This window comes from Barbus barbus (assembly GCF_936440315.1).
Source record: "Barbus barbus genome assembly, chromosome: 50".
Lineage (NCBI taxonomy): Eukaryota > Metazoa > Chordata > Actinopteri > Cypriniformes > Cyprinidae > Barbus > Barbus barbus.
In genome coordinates this window covers 5,395,177-5,409,513 of record NC_136728.1, presented here as the reverse complement: position 1 = coordinate 5,409,513, position 14,337 = coordinate 5,395,177, and the positions used below count along the sequence as shown (strand labels likewise).

At 39.9% G+C, this 14,337-nt stretch overlaps 1 protein-coding gene across 2 annotated transcripts in view; it reads right to left on the bottom strand.

Annotated features, from left to right (window-relative positions):
• Positions 1–568: 568 nt before the first annotated feature.
• The window catches only part of LOC306868511 (carnitine O-palmitoyltransferase 1, liver isoform-like), a 34,480-nt gene continuing 20,711 nt past the window's right edge, over positions 569–14,337 (bottom strand). Inside the window, exons 13-20 of one of the 2 annotated variants that reach the window (XM_079414714.1) lie at positions 8,001–8,117; positions 7,749–7,913; positions 7,538–7,672; positions 7,315–7,467; positions 7,124–7,237; positions 1,886–1,978; positions 1,650–1,668; positions 569–1,270 (exon numbers count right to left, since the gene is read on the bottom strand). In XM_079414714.1, the coding sequence (XP_079270840.1) occupies positions 1,221–1,270; positions 1,650–1,668; positions 1,886–1,978; positions 7,124–7,237; positions 7,315–7,467; positions 7,538–7,672; positions 7,749–7,913; positions 8,001–8,117 (846 nt within the window). In that variant the 3' untranslated portion in view covers positions 569–1,220. Of the gene's footprint in view, positions 1,669–1,885; positions 1,979–7,123; positions 7,238–7,314; positions 7,468–7,537; positions 7,673–7,748; positions 7,914–8,000; positions 8,118–14,337 lie in introns of both variants that reach the window. The other variant, XM_079414713.1, reaches the window with a different exon arrangement.

Here is a 14,337-nt window from a genome sequence, read left to right as displayed (position 1 = left end):
CACTGGAGTCTCTAACCTGCAATATGCCCTTTAATATCAGTAGTATATATCGCCATCTACTGGTGGCATAAAAGATTAAGCTTAAGTTAGTAAAGGAGTGTCTCCAGGCAGCTCCAAACACTTTTCTGGAAGTTTCCAATAATCCAGGGGCCTGTTTCATAAAACAAGTCTACCAAATAAGCCGGGCTTATTTTAGTTAGTCTGACTTATTTTGGACTAAATCAGCTGACCATAAGTCAGACTGAAATAAAACTGGCTTACTAGGTAAACTTGTTTTATAAACCAGGCCCCAGAAGTCCTTGATTAGCTGGATAAGGTTTGTTTAATTAGGTTTGGAACTAACCTCTGCAGGAGAGTGGCCCTCCAGGAGATGATTGAGTATTTGTAATATTACTTAAATAGTGATATATTCATATGAACTTGCTTTATTTCATGACTATACTTTCTTACAATGTAAAAAACTAAATTTCAGTGAAACAATAAAAAAACAACCTTGAAATATAGTTAAATAATGTACTTTCAGTGCCCATTTTACATAAACAGAAAATGTGAAGTATACAGATCAGATCAATCTTAAAAGTGAACTTTTATTGTGTTGCAATGTGTTTTGAATTACAGTAACAATGCCAAATGCCAATGCACAGTTCCTATAGCACACCTTTGCTGCAAAAATGAGGAGCAAAGCTCTCATTTTCCTCTACTGTGGAAAATATGATACAAATATATTTGATACATTGCACAACAGTTAAGTCACACTTTCCCTTTAAATTGTATTTCATTTGCAATAATTATTATTCATTAAATTCAATATTCAGAAATATTGGATGAAGAACCGATAAATAAATAGCACACCTTTCGGTCACTGAGAAACAACATGAATCTTTTTGTCCCTTATAACTGTGAATGATATCCCAGTTTCTTCTATTTTTGGTTTTGTTGTTAGTGTACTCCAAATGAGGAAAAGTCCTAGTATGAACATACAGCTAAATTATTACATTATTTGGAGTGTTGTTTGAGTGTTGGTGAGTCATTAAATAAATTAAAATAACGACATTTATGATATGTTGACACACTGCTGGAATTCTTTGATCATGCTTAAATACAAAAACACAAGTGAAAAAAATATGCATCATTGCCCTATGTGTTTGAAATATTTGGCTGGTCTTCCCTGTATAGATTCCCTGTAACCTGCCATAATGTTACTTCAGAAACAATTCAAGTCACAATAAAGTGAATATATTAGCTGAAAACCTGAGTCTGAGATATTCATCTGAAAAAAAAAAAAAAAAAAAGTCAGTTCAATGTTTAAACACAAAAGCAGAAAAAGTGAAAGTCTGAATGTACAGCAGCACAAAAAGGCAATGGGTTTTCCTGGATCTTCTGAAGAACATTTCTAGCCCACTCACATCCGTTCTGAAGATTAAGGCCACAGTGCATGAATACATCCCAGAACAAACAAAAACAAATCTCTGTGATATACAGTATGTGATATAATTACCAATTAACAATTACTCAGTACATGCCTAAGGAAGATCAGTCCTCTGTTTAAAATATTTTAAAATGAAAACAAGAGAAAGATCACTTGTTGTTAGTTTTGTTGTCAAGGTGGTAAAGATCCAGGATATCAAGCATTGCCTCTCTAATCTTACTTCCATAGCGGTGAGAGTCCTGTAAATCACAAGAAAAAGGGAACATTTTTATAGAATTAATACATCATTTTATTTGTATATTATATTAATAATATTAATTTAATGTTATATTAATTTCTTTAAAACATCTTAAAAACGACTTTATATACACAATTAATTGTATAAAAATAATAACTATAATTATTATTATGCATCATATTTTAGATTACATTTTAGATGTAATAAAGTGAACTCACGGTCTCTGGGCTGGAGTGTTTGCTGGATATGTGGAAGTTGATGAGATCTTCTCCAAGAATAATATATGATACACCATAACCATCATCAGCAACCTAAACAATACACACATTGGTCGTATATTGGCAAACAAAACAAATAATTCTCTCTCTCTCATAATATATATATATATATATATATATATATATATATATATATATATATATATATATATATATACACACACATATACACACTTTCTTTTTGGGGTGCGTATTTTTGTTTGACAGCACTAATACACACACATACAGCATATATTTTCTTAAATATATACATGCATGTGTGTGTATTTATATATTCATAAATATACACAGTACACACACATATTGTAAACAAACTTTTATTTTGGATGCGATTAATCACGATTAATCATTTGACAGCACTAAAATATAATGTGTGTGTGTGTGTATATATATATATATATATATATATATATATATATATATATATATATATATATATATATATACACACACACACACACACACAGTTGGGCAAAAAAGTATTTAGTCAGCCACCAATTGTGCAAGTTCTCCCACTTAAAAAGATGAGAGAGGCCTGTAATGTTCATCATAGGTATACCTCAACTATGAGAGACAGAATGGGGGAAAGAATCCAGGAAATCACATTGTAGGATTTTTAATGAATTAATTGGTAAATTCCTCGGTAAAATAAGTATTTGGTCACCTACAAACAAGCAAGATTTCAGGCTCTCACAGACCTGTAACTTCTTCTTTAAGAGGCTCCTCTGTCCTCCACTTGTTACCTGTATTAATGGCACCTGTTTGAACTCATTATCAGTATAAAAGACACCTGTCCACAACCTCAAACAGTCACACTCCAAACTCCACTATGGCCAAGACCAAAGAGCTGTCGAAGGACACCAGAAACAAAATTGTAGACCTGCACCAGGCTGAGAAGACTGAATCTGCAATAGGCAAGCAGCTTGGTGTGAAGAAATCAACTGTGGGAGCAATTATTAGAAAATGGAAGACATACAAGACCACTGATAATCTTCCTCGATCTGGGGCTCCACGTAAGATCTCCCCCCGTGGGGTCAAAATAGGGTGACCAGACGTTCCGAAAAATTCGGGACAGTCCCGAAATCTAAGCTGCTGTCCCGAATCCCGCTCTAATTGTCCCGAAAATTATACTGAAGCAAAATCTTAAATAGTTATTGTCTGATAAAACATAAAAAAACTGTCCGTGGAGCGAGGTTGAGTCATCCTGCAGCCTGGCAACCAGCCCCCGCCGGCTGCTCATTGGCTGCAGCATCTTGTTTTTTTTTTTTTTAGATATACCGTAGGCACGCATTAAGATATGCACTGATAAGCATTCATGAAATTGACATGGCTGGTGTACCGGAACCCCAACATGCTGCAAAAAAGCTAAAACGTCTCTGCAGGTACCGGGAGGAGTGGGTGGGCAGGTATCCATGGATTGCAAAAGCCCTACATGATGAAAGTAAAGCGTTCTGCAAAGTGTGTAGGAAAGAGTTTGGTGTCTCTACACTGTACCAACACCGCGACAGTACAGACCAACAAGTTGGTCTCGTCCTTCTTTAAGAAGCAGGATGATTCCATGTATAATAAAATAGCTGCTGCTGAGCTGACCTCCGTGTTCCACTGTGTGACCCACCAACAATCATACAGATCGCTTGACTGTGCGATGAAGTTAACACCAAAACTGTACTCGGATTCGGGCATAGCTAAACTCGTTAGCTGCGGTCGCACAAAAGCTGAAGCACTGGTCACAAACGTCCTGGCACCCCTCGCATCTGACTTCTCCCAATGCCTCGAGTCAAAAGATATATTCTTTTCCATTTCAACCGATGCCTCTAATAAAGGCAATGTGAAAACATTCCCGATCTCTGTGAGATTCTGGACTCCTGAGCAGGGCATCCAGAACAGAGTTCTTGATTTCTTTGAACAAGCAGCCGAGAGCGCAGATGCCGTCACTGACACTTTACTGAATAAATTAAAGGAACACAAACTCAGCATCAATAACATCTCGGCTTACTCGGCTGACAATGCGGCAGTGAATTTCGGCAGAAAACACTCCATTTACCAAAATCTAAAAAAAATCAACAGCAAGATCCTTCCTGCAAACTGCCCAGCTCACATAATACACAATGCAGTAAAATGTGCCAGCAATGCACTGCAAATAGATGGAGACTATCGTCATAAAATCATTTAACCATTTCAGCTGTTCTGCAAAGAGAGTTTCCACCCTCAAAGAAATGTTTGAATTTGCTGACATGGAGTACCAAACACTGTTGCGTCACGTCCCGACACGCTGGTTGAGCCTGCACCCTGCAATTGACAGACTTGTCAACACCTGGCCAGCGGTGCGCAGCTACTTCTTGTCACTGGGACAGGAGGAGTGCCCCCGTGTCCTCTGGGATGCGCTCCAGGTTAACGAGCATGGAGAGGAAGATGAATGCAGCGAGCTGGAGGTCACACTCTTCTTCTTGCAAAACACTTTAAAGCTTTTTACTGGTGCTGTGCTGAGTCTTGAGAGTGACAGTCTCACCTCAGTTGAAGTATATGCACTTATGAGTGGCCTCCGAACCAAACTCCAGCAGCGCAAAAAAGATGCTTTTTTCGGAGCAAAAGTTGACCGCGTCCTCCTCTCCTCCGTTAATCTTAGGGTTGACAGGCTCAAGAGAGAATTCACAAATTTTTATGATATCGCGGAGCAATACCTTGAGAAATGGTTCAACTTCTCAGAATCCGGGCACCTGTTCAACATCCAGTGTTTCAATCTTAAGGAAAAGCAAGAAATCAGCTACAGGGAATTAACGGCCGCTGTATCCGCCCTTCAGATGCATGATGAACTCGACCTGGATGAGCTCTACAACGAGAGCTGTGTTCTGAAAGAGATATTGCCTCATCTGGAAATACACAGTCACCCTGTAGGTGCGCTTTGGGCCCAAGCACTCAGGAGCACGTCTGCGCTCCCACAGTATGCCAAGCTACTGTCTTTCATTTTGAGCATCCCCGTGAGCAATGCTTACTCGGAATGAGTGTTTTCAATAATGAAAGGTGCCTGGACCGATGTGAGAAACAGGTGCTCATTTAACCTGGTCCGCAGCGAAATCAAAGTAAAAATGAATTTAATGATGACTTGTGCAGAGTTCCATAAATACATCCTGGGAAAGACGGGAGTGCTGGCAGCAGTGAAAAGCTCTGCAAAATATGCTGATGTCGAGCCTCCACAACCTCGGTAGGCTATATAGCTCAAGTGTGAATTTAAAGTTATATTGTTTCTATTAATTTATCTAATTCATCTAGGCTATATGCACAAAGACAATACGACCTTTTTGTCCCCTTTTTGCTTTATAGAGTAGATGAAGAGAGCGCAAGTTGCAGCAGCCGTTAGGACAGTTGAAAGTGCAGGCAGAAGTCGCGTGAAGAAGTCAGACCGGTCGAGGGCGAGGCACCGTGTTCAAAATAATACTTCTATAGCCTACGTATTAGGCTATATCAATTTATATGCATATGTACTTGTTAATAAAAATATGATTGGTTCATTAACTTCAGTTTGAAGTATAAAAATAGCCTAACGTTACTTCTATATTATATAAAATTATATGTATATGTAGGCTACTTATATTAATAAAAACATGATTGGTTCAGTCACTTTCGTTTGAAATTCATTATCTTTATTATTCATTACCCCCCTCCCCGTCCCGAATTTCAACCAATCTCATCTGGTCACCCTAGGTCAAAATGATCACAAGAACGGTGAGCAAAAATCCCAGAACCACACGGGGGGACCTAGTGAATGACCTGCAGAGAGCTGGGACCAAAGTAACAAAGGCTACAATCAGTAACACACTACGCCGCCAGGGACTCAATTCCTGCAGTGCCAGACGTGTCCCCCTGCTTAAGCCAGTACATGTCCGGGCCCGTCTGAAGTTTGCTAGAGAACATTTGGATGATCCAGAAGAGGATTGGGGGAATGTCATATGGTCAGAGGAAACCAAAATAGAACTTTTTGGTAAAAACTCAACTCGTCGTGTTTGGAGGAGAAAGAATGCTGAGTTGCATCCAAAGAACACCATACCTACTGTGAAGCATGGGGGTGGAAACATCATGCTTTGGGGCTGTTTTTCTGCAAAGGGACCAGGACGACTGATCCGTGTAAAGGAAAGAATGAATGGGGCCATGTATCGTGAGATTTTGAGTGAAAACCTCCTTCCATCAGCAAGGGCATTGAAGATGAAACGTGGCTGGGTCTTTCAGCATGACAATGATCCCAAACATACCGCCCGGGCAACGAAGGAGTGGCTTCGTAAGAAGCATTTCAAGGTCCTGGAGTGGCCTAGCCAGTCTCCAGATCTCAACCCCATAGAAAATCTTTGGAGGGAGTTGAAAGTCCATGTTGCCCAGCGACAGCCCCAAAACGTCACTGCTCTAGAGGAGATCTGCATGGAGGAATGGGCCAAAATACCAGCAACAGTATGTGAAAACCTTGTGAAGACTTACAGAAAACGTTTGACCTCTGTCATTGCCAACAAAGGGTATATAACAAAGTATTGAGATGAACTTTCGTTATTGACCAAATACTTATTTTCCACCATAATTTGCAAATAAATTCTTTAAAACTCAGACAATGTGATTTCCTGTATTCTTTCCCCCCATTCTGTCTCTCATAGTTGAAGTGTACCTATGATGAAAATTACAGGCCTCTCTCATCTTTTTAAGTAGGAGAACTTGCACAATTGGTGGCTGACTAAATACTTTTTTTCCCAACTGTGTATATAAATATATACCACACTGTTCAAAAGTTTGAGGAAAGTGAGAAAGAAATTTAAAAAAAGTTTATAAAAAAAATCAACTGTTTTCAACATATAATCAGAAATGTTTCTTGAGTATTAAATCAGCATATTAGAATGATTTCTGAAGGATCATGTGACACTGAAGACTGGAGTAATGATGCTGAAAATTCAGCTTTACATCACAATATATTACAATAGAAAACAGTTCCTTTGATTTGTAATAATATTTAACAATATTACTGTTTTTACTGTATTTATGATCAAATAAATGCATCCTTGGTGAGCAGAAGAAGATACTTCTTTCAAAAACATTAAAAGAATCTTACCACCCCAAAGTTTTACAGCACTGTAAACCAAGAGTTGAGTTTTCACTGAATCATGAATGGACAGAGTGTTCGAAACAAAATGTTGAACTTACAGGACCAAATCCACCTCCGCTGGTAACGAATTCTGGATGCCTCTTTAAATCAAACAGATCGACCTGTTGGAGAGGAGTCTGACTGGTGGACAATCTCCAGGGCTCGGACAACACCTGCAACAAACCCAACCACTGTTTTTAGCGAGCGAAATCTATGAAATTTGAATTTTGGCTCATGCTGCATCTCTCACCTCTTTAAGGAAAGCCGAATCTTCCCCGAGGTACTTTGACACCAGGTAGAGGCAGAAAAGATGGCGGTCGATGCCATTTCCCGTCATGGCCTGTCTGTATAAATCCTGATGCTTTTCTGCCGCCACCTTCAACAGCTTCAACTTCTCTTCTCTCTAAGAAAAAAACTATTAGCAGGAATAAGCAAACACACTGAAACTAGCTAGCCATTAAACTAAGTCCCACCGTTGTTTTGTCATTCATCATGGCACGGACAAAATCACAGGTTTGTGTGGTGCAGGAGCGCACGGTCTCAGTGCGGCCCTCTCTGAACAGACGCGTCATGGAGGCTTCGTATGTCAGGCAGAACTTGCCTTTATCCTGCAGGAAGAAAATCTGAACATATAACACAGAACCTGGTTAAAAATCCAAAGAATCGCTGAAGAATCGCTCGTACCCTGAAGTGTGCCAGCTGGAGGGCGATCTGAATGAAGCCGTCGGGACTCGTCTTGCATTTCTTGATCAGGCCTTTGCCAAAGTCGTGGAAGGGGATGATGTGCATGTCCACGTCGTCCGCCAGAGCATTGGCCACTTTCAGAGAGCTGCTGATCACTGTCTGGCACTGTGAAGGAAAGAGGCTGCTCCTTGTTAAATTATGAATTGGATGAAAGCAAAGCATGTTTAAAATGGACAAAACATTTTAAGTGACCTCCTCTGGGATGTCCCACTGCAGTCTCTGGGGTCCTGGCATGTTGAGATGGGGGTTGCCTTTGCAGTGTCCGTCCTCTGTATAGCCCAGTCTCACTGGATCTGACGACAAGACATGCTGCCACAATACAAACAGAAACATTTATAAACGTCACATGATATATACTAACTTTTTTAAAACTTTTATTCAGCAAGGATGCATTAAATTGATAGTGACAGTGAAGGCATTTATAATGTTAAAAAATGCTGTTTTTCTGACGTTAAAATGTCATGAAGAAATGTATCATGGTTATTATTTGAAGCATCACAACTATTTTCAACACTGATAATAATAAATATGTCTTGAGCAGCAAATCTGCATATTAGTTTGATTTCTGAAGGATCATGTGACACTGAAGACTAGAGTAATGATGCTGAAAATTCAGCTTTACATCACAGGAATAAAATATATTTTAGAATATATTCAAAGAGAAAACTGTCATTTTAAACTATACAAAATATTTTATAATATTACTGTTTTTATTGTATTTTTGATAAAATAAATGCAGCCTCGGTGAGCATAAGAGACTTTTAAAAATATTCAAATTTCTTACTGACCCTGAACTTTTGAATGGTAGTGTAGATGTTTAAAATGTTTGAACACCATACATTTGTCTGATTTTCACACAAAGCTATAATACGACATGGGAAGATTTGAAATAGATAGCACAAAAGTCATATCAACCACTTTTACTGTGATTTTTAAAAAAATGTTTTGGTCATCCATCCCTTTAAAGGTATAGTTCACCCAAAAATGATCATTGTTTCATCAATTACTCACCCTTATGATTTTTCCAAACATGTGAGTTTGTTTCAACTGTTGAACACAAAAGAAAACGCACTGAAGAATGTTGGTAACCAAACAGTTGACGGTAGCCAGTAGCCTGGTTTCAATAACAGATTTGTGCAAAACTTTTGCCATATTTTGTAAATGTTGATAATAAATATTGTGAAATGACGGCATTTCCATTAACCGATGTTATGCAACGAAAATATTTTTTTTCCTCTCGCGATAAGTCGTACCGATGGATAAAGTCGTACCGATAGTCGTACCGTTGGTAGGTTTACGTATATCGCAGTCATTGTACTAGCCATAATTTTCAAGGTTACAGTATATCAAGGAATGATCATGTGACTTTTACGTACACCGGATGACCAGTAAATGTGAAAAAACTGTTTCCGTTGCAGTTTTGTGAAATATTCCTTTTTTTAATTGCCTGAAAAACCACCTCATGCGAGCGTAAAAACTTTTTTTTTTTTTTTTAAGATTTATTTAGAGTTTTTGCCTTTTATTTGATAGGACAGTAGTTAACCTGTTAACCTTCACCTCCATTTGTGGCCTCGCAGGTGAAAATAACCTACCTAAATTAAAATGGTAACAGTTTGTGACAAAGTGTGCTTACACAAACAAATTAGGTATCTTTGGAAAGAAGAGACTCTGGGCTTTACTATCTATCATCCAGAGTTGATAATGCTCAAAAAGATAAAAAGTTATAGGCACTGACGTGCCTTGAAAAATATTTTTCCACACTGAATGTTTTTTTATTTCATATACAAATACATGAAATAAGTCCTGGAGCAATCCAGAAAAGTAATGGATCGAAAGCCATGTGTCTCATAAGTTCATATTTCAAATTTGAAGAAGATACCATGAAAAATGAGATTCCTGCAATATTTTTTCTGAAACTATTTATAGTCCCCCCACCCCCCTGTTTGAGGAAAAATAACCACCAAATGGATTGCAGAATTATACAAGCTATTTTAGTCATTATACATGTTCCTGCATAGTTTTTCAATTATAAAATAATAGACAGATTTATTTGAGCACTAAAAAATACAAAAATAATTATTTGAGTAATAAAAAAGGAAAAAAAATAGAAAAAAAATGCTTTGTATATAGTATGTATACTGAAGTATTCTTCGTTATTCGTTATTACAATGATAAATATCACTGCCAGACGTGAAGTGATATTGCCAGACATGGTCATAGAGTCAGTAAACACACGCTGATGTGCTTCCATTCAGATTATAATCAAACAGATGGGCCATATAATCAATAATAGCTGATCAATGAATCACAATGATAGCCGTCATAGAGTCGCTAATAAACACGCTGATGTCCGTCCATACATATTATAATCATGCAGACACGGCCATATTCCCCACACAATACACACACACACATATAAAAAATGTAGAAGAAAAAAAAAACAGTTTTTTATGGATAAAGCAGATCGCTAAGTTACGCCCCGCTCAGATGACAGAAGCGTCATAGCCCGCGTCAGAGCTGGCAGGAGGGAGCGCCAAATTCAAATAATCTATATTCCGCTTTTCTGAGACTTTTTTTTCCGTAGACGGTCTCATTATTTTTGTAAAACCGTATGCTGCAACATCGTTTTGTTTTTTTACCACCAAGACGCTGTTTTTGAGCGTAATTTATTCCATAACGGACGCGAACAATAACTCTCTGAAGAAATGAAACGTAAACAAAGGAATATTCATCCTTATTACAGCGTTATTGTTTCGCTGGACTAAAAGTGCTCGCTGGGATGTTGTTCTGTGGACCCTTACCTCTCTAACTAAACTGGGATTTCAGCAGTGGACGCGTTTGTGGCTCGTTATTACAATGATAAAGGTACGTACTGCTTTTTTATTCTGCGTGTTTGGATGTGTACTGCTTACACAAATGTAGCAAATTTGTGCCACTCATTCCTTATAAGCTTTCCATCGAAAAACAGCGATCTGTCGTCGATGCTTAAGGCTTAGACCCTCAGAATGATATATAGTTTGACAAGATTAACTTTGTCCCGTTTCATTTATTCTATTAGAAAACAATGACACATGCAAACAAAGAGCGTTCAGTGCGAGGTCGCTCTGGTGAACGTTAACAGGATAAACAGGAAACAAAGTTGGAGAGAGAGAGAGAGAGAGAGGGGGGGGGGGATCGGGAAAGGTCCTCGAGCTGGGACTTGAACACGGTATGCCCGAAGCGCAACGGCGCTACTTGTCGACGCACTGCCCACAAGGCTATCGGCGCCGACACGTAAAACTTTGTTGGGAGTTTTTGCTAAATTGACGTTCTTTTATTGGGCATGTTTTCAATTCACAATTTCAATTTGCTCAATTTGAAGGCTAATGAAAACGCAGATAGTGACTTCCATAGTATAAAAATATACTATGGAAGTCAACGCCTACCATCAAATATTTGGTTACGAAGTTTTTTCAAAATATATGTTCAATGCAATTGAACTGAGGAATTGATGACAACTCAATGTTCACTTTTAGTTGAACTATATTTTTAAGGTCGCATAAGAATTTTAGGGTGCCCCCTACAGGCAGCACACCAAGAGTTCATATTACTGTTCTGAAGCTAATTTGTATACTTATACCAATGGAAAAATAAACATGAATTTGTGCAAAAAGTGACTCAGACATTGTGCATTACAATTATATCAAAATGTGCTTTAATCAAATGTGAATTTTTTCTTGCCAAAACTCATATATCTCAATATCAATAATGATCTAAGATGGCGCCGCAGATGGCAGCTACTGTGCTTTGCTCTCCAGTGTTTGTACTGTTTTTGTTTGTTTTTCCTGTTTTTTGTTTCTCAAATACGATCAGTTTTACCAGGGATGACCTGCTGAACATTCGGCAGAACACACCACAAAATCTTTTACCGGATTTTGACTATTCGGACGTTTTGCTGGACATTGTAGTTGGCGGAGCTGTAGCTCTGGTCAAACGCTTCAGGACGCACAGATGGCAGAAGCGAGCCGGCACACTTGTGAAGCTCAGACAGCTCGGATTTCGAATGCCGTTGCCAAGCATCCATCTGGCAAATCTCCGCTCTCTACCCAACAAAACGGAAAACTCCTTCTGACAAACAAGGATTTTTCTAACTCTGCTGCTCTGTGTTTCACGGAAAACTGGCTGAATGGCGACATACCGGACAGAGTGCTACATCTGGCTAACTTCCAGCTGATCAGAGCAGATCGGGACGCAGAATCAACGGCGAAATCACGTGGCGACGGGACGTGCTTTTACATCAATGAGAGGTGGTGTACAGATGTAACTGTGTTAAAGATGTTCTGTTCAGATCTAGAAACGCTCTTAATTAACTGCAAGCCATTCTATTCGCCGTGGGAGTTCTGCTCGTTCATTCTCATGAGTGTTTACATTCCACCGCAAGTGCACGTGAGCTCAGCTTTACAGAAACTCGCTGATCTGATCACAGACACAGAACAACAACACCCAGACTCTGTTTTAATCATTCTCGGGGACTTTAATAAAGCAAATCTCTCCCGCGAACTGCCAAAATATAGACAGCACATCACATGTCCCACCAGAGACAGTAATATATTGGATCACTGTTACACAACAATAAAGGACGCATATCACTCTGTCCCACGAGCAGCTTTAGGACTCTCTGATCACTGTTTGGTTCATCTTATTCCGACCTACAGGCAGAAACTTAAATCTGCAAAACCTGTATTAAGAACTGTTAAAAGATGGACTAATGAAACAGAGCGGGATTTACAAGCCTGTTTCTCTCTCACTGATTGGTCTGTTTTTGAAGCTGCTGCCACCGATCTGGATGAGCTCACAGAGACTGTAACATCTTATATCAGTGAGGATAAGTACATTCCTTCCAGGACTCATTTAACCTACAACAATGACAAACCATGGTTCACTGCAAAACTCCCACAGCTCCTTCAAGCCAAAGAAGATGCTTACAGAAAGGGGGATAAAGTCTTGTATAAACAGGCCAAATACACACTGGAAAAGGAGATCAGAGTGGCAAAGAGGAATTATTCTGACAAGCTCAGGAAAAAAATATCTTCCAGTGATCCTGCTTCAGTGTGGAAAGGTATGAAAGATATCACCAGTTACAAGACACCATCTCCCAGCACTCTGGAGAATCAACAACTAGCAGACGACTTGAATGAGTTTTATTGCAGGTTTGAAAAATCACCCCACACCCGCTCTGAACACCTCTCCACACAACCATTCACACCTCCAGCAACCCCGCTCTCCCCCACACCTACAATTCAGATAAGTGAAGATGACGTGCACCAGCTCTTCAGAAAGAACAAAAGAAGGAAAGCACCAGGCCCAGACGGTGTGGCACCAGCCTGCCTAAAAATCTGTTCTGACCAACTGGCCCCCATCTTCACACAGATCTTCAACAGATCACTGGAGCTGTGTGAAGTCCCCTCATGCTTCAAGCGCTCCACCATAATCCCCGTCCCAAAGAAACCCAAAATTACTGGACTTAATGACTACAGACCTGTGGCTCTAACGTCTGTGGCCATGAAATTATTTGAAAGACTGGTTTTGGCTTATCTGAAGGACATCACTGGACATTTACTGGACCCCCTGCAGTTTGCCTACAGAGCAAACAGGTCTGTGGATGATGCAGTCAACATGGGACTGCACTTCATCCTGCAGCATCTGGACAGACCAGGGACTTATGCGAGGATCCTGTTCGTAGACTTCAGCTTCGCTTTTAACACCATCACAGACACCCTTCAGAATAAACTGACACAGCTCTCTGTCCCCACCTCCATCTGCCAGTGGATCAACAGCTTTCTGACAGACAGGCAGCAGTTAGTAAAGCTTGGTAAATTTACATGCAACACCTGCACCATCAGCACTGGAGCTCCTCAGGGCTGCGTTCTCTCACCACTGCTCTTCTCCCTCTACATCAACGACTGCACATCTAAAGACCCCTCTGTCAAGCTCCTGAAGTTTGCAGACGACACCACACTGATCGGCCTCATCCAGGACGGTGACGAGTCTGCTTACAGACAGGAGGTTAAGGAGCTGGCTGTATGGTGTTCACAGCCTGGAGCTTAACATGCTTAAAACTGTGGAGATGATCGTGAACTTCAGGAGAAACCCCCCTGTACTCCCCCACTCACCATCATGAACAGCACTGTGACTGCAGTGGAGTCATTCAGATTCCTGGGCACCACAATTTCTCAGGACCTGATGTGGGACATTCACATTGAGTCTATTGTAAAAAAGGCCCAGCAGAGGTTGTACTTCCTTCGCCATCTGAGGAAGTTCAACCTGCCACAGGAGCTGCTGAAACAGTTCTACTCTGCCATCATTGAATCCATCCTCTGCTCTTCAATAACTGCCTGCTTCAGCTCAGCTACCAAATCTGACCTCAGAAGACTACGGTGGGTAGTCCGGACTGCTGAGCGAATCATTGGTACAACCCTCCCCACTCTTCAAGAACTGTACTCATCCAGGGTGCGCAAAAGGGCTGGTAAAATCACTCTGGACCCCTCAC